General features: G+C 37.5%; 2 protein-coding genes across 2 annotated transcripts; both read left to right on the top strand.

The window, feature by feature from the left end:
- The first annotated feature begins 569 nt into the window (after positions 1–569).
- On the top strand, positions 570–1,759 carry LOC110854834 (transmembrane protease serine 3-like). The gene is made up of 2 exons (XM_022103264.1): positions 570–1,014; positions 1,422–1,759. Exons 1-2 carry the CDS (start codon positions 570–572, stop codon positions 1,757–1,759), a joined length of 783 nt encoding a protein of 260 aa, XP_021958956.1.
- Positions 1,760–5,059: 3,300 nt separating this feature from the next.
- On the top strand, positions 5,060–6,331 carry LOC110854833 (uncharacterized protein F54H12.2-like). Its single transcript, XM_022103263.1, has one exon. The coding sequence runs from the start codon at positions 5,060–5,062 to the stop codon at positions 6,329–6,331; it is 1,272 nt and encodes a 423-aa protein (XP_021958955.1).
- Positions 6,332–8,698: the final 2,367 nt, after the last annotated feature.

Here is an 8,698-nt window from a genome sequence, read left to right as displayed (position 1 = left end):
ACTTTGTTAACCTTGATTTATTATACATGCTTGCACTTTGTGAAATTATCCGCATGATAAATTATTAAAGTATGTAATGCTTTGATGACTTGATAAAATGATAATTAAATAATAAATTTGACATTTCCGTCTCATTAATTTGGATAAATGCATTCACAAACACTGGCGGCGAATTTTTCATTTTTACTGCGCATTTTGTCGCATACTGCATCGCAAAAGTTTTTAATGGAGTTAATGAATCGTTTGTCCAAAATGATATGCACTTAACTTAGGCAATCTGTTGGATTTGCTCATGCCTGTCCAAATTATGCCGTCAATCTTAATCTGGATTTCTTGGAATAATAAAAGTGTCATTAGTCAAGTTAACAGCCGGTCCAGAATCTAGTGGTCAAATATGTGCCATATTTAATTTATCCTCTATAAATACATACTTGCAACTAAAACTGTGCATAATAAAATTGTCATAATTGTGTCAACTCAACCCTTAGTGAATCCCAGTTCGCATCCAGTTCTACAGTGGGTCGTACATAACTAAACAGAAACCTCAGAAAACTTAAGCTTTCCCAATAATGGTTAACAAGGTGACATTTGCTGAAAATCTTAATAGCATGTCAGCAATATCAGTTGGTCCATCATTTCCGGAACCAGTTCGGGCTGGTTTTCCAGCAATTTTGGGCGAATTTCCGTACCAGGTTTCTTTACAAGCCTACCACGACGATGAGTCCTGGAACCATTGTTCTGGTTCAATTTTGACCAACCTTCTAATTCTCACGACGGCCAGTTGTGTCGTACATTCGAGTCCGGAGGAATCGTACATCGAAGCAGGACTGGTACGGACGGAGGACCTGCGTGTCGATATGATCCGCGGAGTCTTGAAAATTTTGACGCACAAAGAATTCAACGTGGGAGGAAGGTTGGAGAACGATATGGCGATTTTGGTGTTGACTTCGCCCTTAGAATTCTATGACTATGTACATAGAATCAATTCCGAGACATATGGGGACGGAGGAAATAGCGGGTAAATTAAATTAAACTGTAGCTCACCCTGTAATAAAAATTTAAATGTAAATGTGCACCAACAGTGCAGAATAATTAGATGCATAAATTTTGATGTAATTTTGCATTACTGGTGGAAAATGAGTGGACAAAATATTGCGCAAAATGCATACATAAAAATTGGAATGTATGTACTGTTCACCTAACATTTACCAAAATTTCAAGTATCTCGAAACTTAAAATAGCGTCCGAGTTTTCAAAATCGTTCCAAATTCACCGACTCACTTTTTATTATGAATACATACATAAATATGTGCAAATTGTGCGATTTTGCAATTATTTTCTGGTGTTATTTATACCAGTATGGGCTTTGACAGCTTGCATTTTGACAAATGTTTACTATTTACTTTATTTCCTTCGTCCAGTCGGAACACCCGCTATTGTGGCTGGATGGGGAAAACCATTTATGCCTCAGGAGAACCGACATTTGTTCAAAACAAACGTGTCCGTGGCCTCTTGCAATACTGCGGATTCAGAAATCTTACCCAAAACAATGATCTGTGCAGGTCACAAAAAATTCGGGGCCTGTCACGCAGATTCGGGAGCTTCCCTTATCCTCGACGCTGACAAAGTAGGTGGGGTCATCATCGGGGTTTTTTCATATGGTCTCGAGTGCAAAGAAGGTGGTAGAAGGCTAGGCGTGTACACGAATGTGGCCCATTTTACGGATTTTATTGAAAATGCGATGGAACGATATAAGTGAGTCTGGACTTTTTTTTATATATTCGCAATCTGCAAAAATACAGGGTGGTTAAAATGTCACGCTGCAATGGATAATTTGTCGATAGGAAAAATTCGTAAAGGCCCCTACCATATAAGACTATCAATTTGGGCTGAACTTTGACCGCATAAAAATGATACACGACAAAGTAAGGGATTTTTGGTGCGCTGGAGAAAAGTTTGGAGAATTAACAAATAATTGATTAGTCCCGATTTTAGCAATCCCTTATTTTGGCGTCATGGGGTCACCCCGATGCTTCCCCAGCGGGTTTTTGCATGGAAATTGAACGAAAATTGATTTTTTTGCTGAATTTTTGGTAACCATGATGTCTCGCGGCACGTAAATGAAAATTCATCCATAAATATACCCATTCATAAAAAAAGTTCTAGCTTGCGGACTTATCTAATCATCGTGTGTCTGTCTGTCGATAAGTCCGTAATTGATCTCGTATGTTTGATCGGCTTCAAATTTTCCTGAATATCATGCACATCTCGTCTAATGTTAATATTCCCACGAGATATTTTTAAATACTACTATCTAATAAAAAGTTTAAGGTGCAAAAAGGTATAAAAGTCCCCATGGACACATAATAGAATGAGACACAGGTTCGGGCTTTATGAAGTTACGCTATTGACTATTTTATGCCAATGATTAATTTTTGTTGTCAAGGGCTTGATTTTCGAACTAAAAATTCGTAAAAACACCCATTAAAAAATGACCCAGGAATTATTAGCTCACCCTGCGTAGCACGAGAGCTATTGGATTCCTCCTGTCCGTCTGTCCGTCCGTGTGTTCACGAGTTTTTTGCATCAATTGATGCTAATTATAAATCCCCTTGTCCATTATTGACTCAATTAGTTGCACCATAGGTATCGAACAATCCATGACGCAATTGGTGCGAATCAATACAGAAAATCGATAGTGAAAGGACTACAATTTTAGCAAAACTAGCACCTTTGGGGTCGAATAATCGGTTATCGAAAATGATGCGAAATAATTGGGATCATAGTAGTATACCTGGTGTATAACCAGACTCCAAACGCTATACCCAGCCGGATATAGGTATATCCGGTTGAGTATAGGGCTAAAAAACCTGCTTCACGCGCTATAGTGGTTCGGATATAGGTATATCCCACGCTATATATGGCTAAAAATAGAAAAGGTAGAGGACGAGCCCATGTATATGAGTGTATATGAGACCATGTATATGAGTATATGCATGCATATGAATATAGACCACGTGATATGATCTTGCAGATGTATTTTCATGTGCTAATGTCTCATATTACCCCAAAAGTCTCATATCACCCCAAAGGTCTCAGGTCACCCCAAAAGTCTCACATCACCCCAAATCTCAATGTACCCCAAATTACACAAATTATGTTACAATATATAAAACTTTATTCACAAAAACAAAAACAAAAAAAGCAAATTATAAATTATTTCGAACCTAGAGAACTAATAGTAGTAGAAGAACTGGCAACTAATGGTGGTAGTGATTCAGTAACTATAACTCCTTGTTTGATAAGTCCTGGTATGGATTTAATAGGCGGTGTGTCGTGGATAATGGAGCCAGTTCGATATCCTACAAGCGCATCATGCATTGGTTGTGTTGCAAGTTCAACAGCGTCATCCAAGGTGTAAGGCTGATCGTTTGCCAGGGTATCTACGATTTGGCTCCATATTTAACATAACCATGGAGTTCGCCATCATCACCATGAATTAAAACTTCACTTCCAGAAATAAGTAAATCCATTGCAGCACCACCAGCAGCTCCACCCACGGCAGCGCCTGCAGGTCCTCCAGCAACAAGCTGCCTTGCTTGATTTATAGTGTGGTTGATGTATTGTATGCCAAGAGCACACGTTATTTGCTCCTTAAGTACTTTTTCAAGAATTTTGTCAATTGCGACAATTAGGGCAGTATTGTTATTAACTTGAAATTGGCTATATGAATGTTGATTTTCAATTACGGCGTAAAAACACATTACAACAAGGAAAATTAAATTCGTTACTAAGATTATGAAACTTAGCCAAAATAGGTCTTTTGGAGCGCAAATCAACGCCATCTTTACTCGTTGAAAGTTGGATTAAGACTGATCATTTAAATAAAGGTTGAGACCACGTTAAAGGCATTTGTCAGCTAGATTTACAAGTGACAACATGTCGTCGTTTTACATTCACCTGGAAAGTAATTCTTCGTATAATCATTTCCAGGACAATACAGTAACAACGTTTAGGAATTGGATGAGCACGCCTATAATATTGGAGCCAAACCAATTCGAAATAGCCTTGGTGGAATGTTCCTATCCATCTACACCAATTCAATTTACTAAAGGGACAATATTATTCAGATTTCAGAAAGAAAGCAATTCACTTTACATGGATAATTCTGACAATTGGTTCAATATATTTGCTTCCATAGACATTAAAACAATTGACGAGCTAGTTCAGTGTCTCAATTGTGAAATCAATTTCAAATTGAAGGACGGATTTGTTTGCCTAGAGCCTGTTAGTGAAGTGTTATACAAACTAATTGAAAATCAGTATATTGGCGATACAACAGCGCCAATGCTGCGTTCATTTGTGCATGTGCCCACTCAACAAGATGTCATAGTTTCAAAAAGTTTCAACAATTTACAATATGTTTCGTTGGCCAGGAACGAATTTGACTCTATACAAATGTATATAAGGAACGAATTCGCGAAACCCCCACCATTTACTTTTGGTAGTTTCAGTGCCACACTTCATTTTAGAAGAAAACGTATGTAGTGAAAATGTATTCCTGTCTGGACAACGTGGATGACGACTTTTATGAGGTGTATTTACCTCAAGTCGGAGGTTCGCTTGCCTATAAAGCTAGTTATTATCGACAGAAGGGAGCAGGTCTTGGAGGTATATTTGGAGCCATAGGAAGAAGGCTATTGCCCTACGTTAAAGCAATCCTGCCACATGTAATACCATCGCTTAAAACTGCGGTGAAAAACATTGCTTCAGACGTAATTAACGACAAACAGTCGTTTCGCAGCTCTTTAAAATCAAATGCCATGGAAGCTTTAAAAGGGGTTGGAAACAGTTTAGTGTATCAGTCTGGTAGTGGAGTTAAACGACGAAGGACAGTGAAGCGGAACCCTAAAAAGCGAAAATTTGTTCGCAAACGTAAAACAGTGAAACGTAAACCTTTAAAACGGCTCACACGAAAAAGAGCAAAAGGAGTTACACGAAAACGGAAAGCAAAGCCAAAACGAAAACTAATTTCAAAAAACAGCTTATTTGACTAAAAATGGCGAAAGCAAAGAATGTGGTTAACTTTATCCGATCAGAGACAGATCTCTTTTCGGAACCAGGATACGATTTAACTCTTTCAAGCTCTAATCGAGTTGATTATCATCCAATTACAAATATACAAGACCGATCGACGCCGCTAACATTCATTATTCAAGGAAATGATTTGCAGTACATTGATTTCTCAGAAACTCAATTGTACATTCGTTGCAAAATTGTTGACAGTAAAGGAGCTGGAGAAACTTCAGCAAATATTGCTCCAGTCAATAATTTTCTACATTCAATGATACATCAAGTAACCATTCTTTTAAATGATGTACAAATTACTCCACCATCAACCTTATACCCTTATAAAGCGTTCATGGAAACTTTCCTTTCTTTTGGGAAAGACTATACAAAAACCCAAGCTCAAGCAGCTCTCTACAGCAAAGAAATTGAACCTACTACAGACGACGCGGGATGGATTAGTCGTGAATCTTTGAGTCATAACAGCAAAGTGTTTGAAATGTGTGAAAAATTGAGATGTGACATTTTCAATCAAAATAGGCATTTAATTCCTGGTGTTGATGTGAAAATAGTTTTAAACCGATCGCCAGATAACTTTTGTCTGTTGGGAAAAACACCAACCGCTGGTTCTACGCTTGATCAAGCACAAGTTCATATCGTTGAAGCCAAACTGGTTGTTCAGAAACATACACTCTTCCCATCGATTACGCTAACTCATTTAAAACTCTTAGATAAGGGTCAACCAGCTTGTTATCCTATGCGAAGGGGGGATATCAAATCATTCTCTCTTTCAGCTGGAACGTTACAATATACAAACGAGAGCTTAATCACCTGTCTGCTACCCGATCGATTAGCAATTGGAATAGTTTCAAGCAAAGCTGTTCATGGAAATTATCTGGAGAACCGGTTCAATTTCATGCAAGCTGATATTTCAAGCATTTCGGTGACTGTAAATTCAGAACAAGTTACTTCTCAAACATTTGAGCTTGATTTTAACAACAAGAAGAGTATTGAAGCCTACTTCAGTGTGTTTTCTGGACTTGGTCTCTCAAATATTGACGCAGGACTCGACTTGACATTTGAAGTTTTTCAGAATGGAAAAACTATATATATTTTTGATCTACGACATCAACATGATGGGTTCGCTATTCCACGACATGGAAGTGTTAAAATTGAAATTAAACTAAGACAAGCAATAACATCAGCTCTAACTGTAATTTGCCACTGCGACTATCAATCAGTGCTCTATATTGACAAGAATTGACACGCATATTTCAAGGACTTTACAACATGAATACTGTACAAATCTACAAGATTTTATCTGGACTTTTTTGCTCAACCAATGTTACGTACAATGTCTTGGCTTGTGATGAATTGGATTCGTTTGAAACAAAAAAATATCCCATTGCACTAGTTGTAAATAGTAAGCCTTCTTCTCATCCTGGAGAACACTGGCTTAGTTTATTTAGTGCAAGTTCCACTTCACCAATTAACCTGTTTTGCATCTACGGACTAGGGATTGAAGCTTACTCGCAACATTTTCAAGATTTTGTGGACCGACACGGGAGAGGTGTAATTCAGAATAATGTGCAGTTACAATCGCCAAATAGTGCAGTGTGTGGTCAATATGCAATATATTTTTTATGGAAACGTGTTAGTGGTTACTCGTTGGCGAGCGTTTATTGTAATTTTTCATATGATTATGGTAGAAATGATAGATTAGTTAAGCAATTTCTAAAGAACAAGTTGTATTTATTGAATCGAAAGTGTAAACATTGTAACATTAATCAGAATTCAATAAAATATTTATTAAATTAAAATTTTGTCCATCGTACAATTCTTGGCATCCTTTTGGCTCTTTTTTTGGCTCGTTTTATGCTAGTCATCCTTCCGCCTCCAACCTGTTTCCTGTTAAGAGTGGCATTAACGCTTGCTGGGAATAGATCGATGGGTGGCTTTTTGCTCTTGATGAACTTTAAAAGTTGCATGACTGTGGGATCAGTCAAAGCAGTTGATTTTGCACTTAATCCATTGCATAAAGTAATTAAGCATGTATTCATTTTCTCGAGGAAATAGCTCACACCACCAACATCAACTTTATCGCTGCTAATAACGGCTCCATGCTCCTTCAGGAAATCCAGGATTCTTGATCCGCGTGCAGTTGTCTTGTTTAATAGTTTGTTTATTGTAGTTGTAGGTAGAGATTTTTTAATGTCAGCTGAAAGTGTAGGTTTCTCCTCTTCTACGTTCTTAACAAGCAGTGGTTTCTTGTCTTGCTCATTTTTTGTCAATAATCTGTCGATTTAAGTTCTGCAGCAAAGGTAGCTTGATGTCATCAGTCAAATTGGAATCTTTAAACAGCTGATTTCTCTGATCTTTTAACTTATCTTCTAGATAAGTTCACATTCCGACAAGTTCGGAATCCTTTTGTGAGTTGAGTGCCAAAATCTTGGCACAATTTTCATTTTCTGGGCCATAATGCCGGTCCGAGAATTGCAAGTGTTTTAACAATTGTCCCCAGCAACGGTAGAAATCCGCCAGATTGGTTCAGGAATTTCTTCCTCGTCTTTATACTTGGCTTTTTTGCAGTCAATTTAAGTAAGCTCGATTTGAATGGCAACAGCTTGTTCTTTTTGCAAGGCGTGACTGGAATGTTTTTCTTGCACAAATTGACGCACAGCTCGCAAATTGAACGTATTTCTTCTCCACTGGCCTTATTTATTAGTTTCTTTCGACGCTGCGGTTTGGCGCTACATACGCTTTTGAGGAATGCAGCGTTAGCGACTATACGATTCTTAGCCATCTTGTTCAACTGAACTCGTCCAGTATAAATACTGCCCTATTTATACGTTGGAGATTAGTTCATCATGGAACTTCAGCCAATATGGAGTCAAACATTAAACGTGCCTATCTTAACCCAAGATTCCCATGCAGCTTTAGCGGACTGACAGGATTTAGAAAGTCTGGAAACTTTATAGAATCCGTGAAGCAAATTGAAAACGTTTTGAAAACAATTCCTGCTAACACTTTGCATCGATCAAGACGAATTCATTTCCCTAGACGAGTTGTTTATGCTCCTTATATAAACGCACAGTGGGGAATGGATTTGATGGATATTTCTAAATTCGCCAAATCAAATAACGGAATGCATTTCCTTTTGACTGCAATTGACATATTCAGCAAACGTGGTTATATCCAGCCTCTGAAGAACAAAAGCTGAATTGTTGTGAAACAAGGAATTGAAAAGATATTTCAACGAAGTTACGGAATCCCTAATCGAATTCAAACAGACATGGGTTTAGTATTCTATAATTCTAATTGCAAAGACTTAATGGACAAATATAAAATTAAACTATTCTCAGTTCAATCAGAATTAAAATCATGTGTTGTGGAACGTTTCAACAGAACTATTTTGGAGAAGATTTATCGTTTTATGACACATAACAACACTCAAAAGTTTGTAAATAGAATTAGAGAAATAGAAAATTTGTACAATAAGTCATATCATAGAAGTATAAAGTGTCGACCGATTGACGTTGTGCCAGCAAAACAAAGTGAAGTGTATAAGAATTTATATGGACATCTGACTGATATGAAGGACTTGAGAGCAGAGATATTTAAAGTGGGTGAT

The sequence above is a fragment of the Folsomia candida genome, unplaced genomic scaffold (assembly GCF_002217175.1).
Source record: "Folsomia candida strain VU population unplaced genomic scaffold, ASM221717v1 Fcan01_Sc011, whole genome shotgun sequence".
NCBI lineage: Eukaryota > Metazoa > Arthropoda > Collembola > Entomobryomorpha > Isotomidae > Folsomia > Folsomia candida.
The sequence above is the reverse complement of the archived record's forward strand: the minus strand, read 5'-3'. Positions and strand labels throughout refer to the sequence as shown.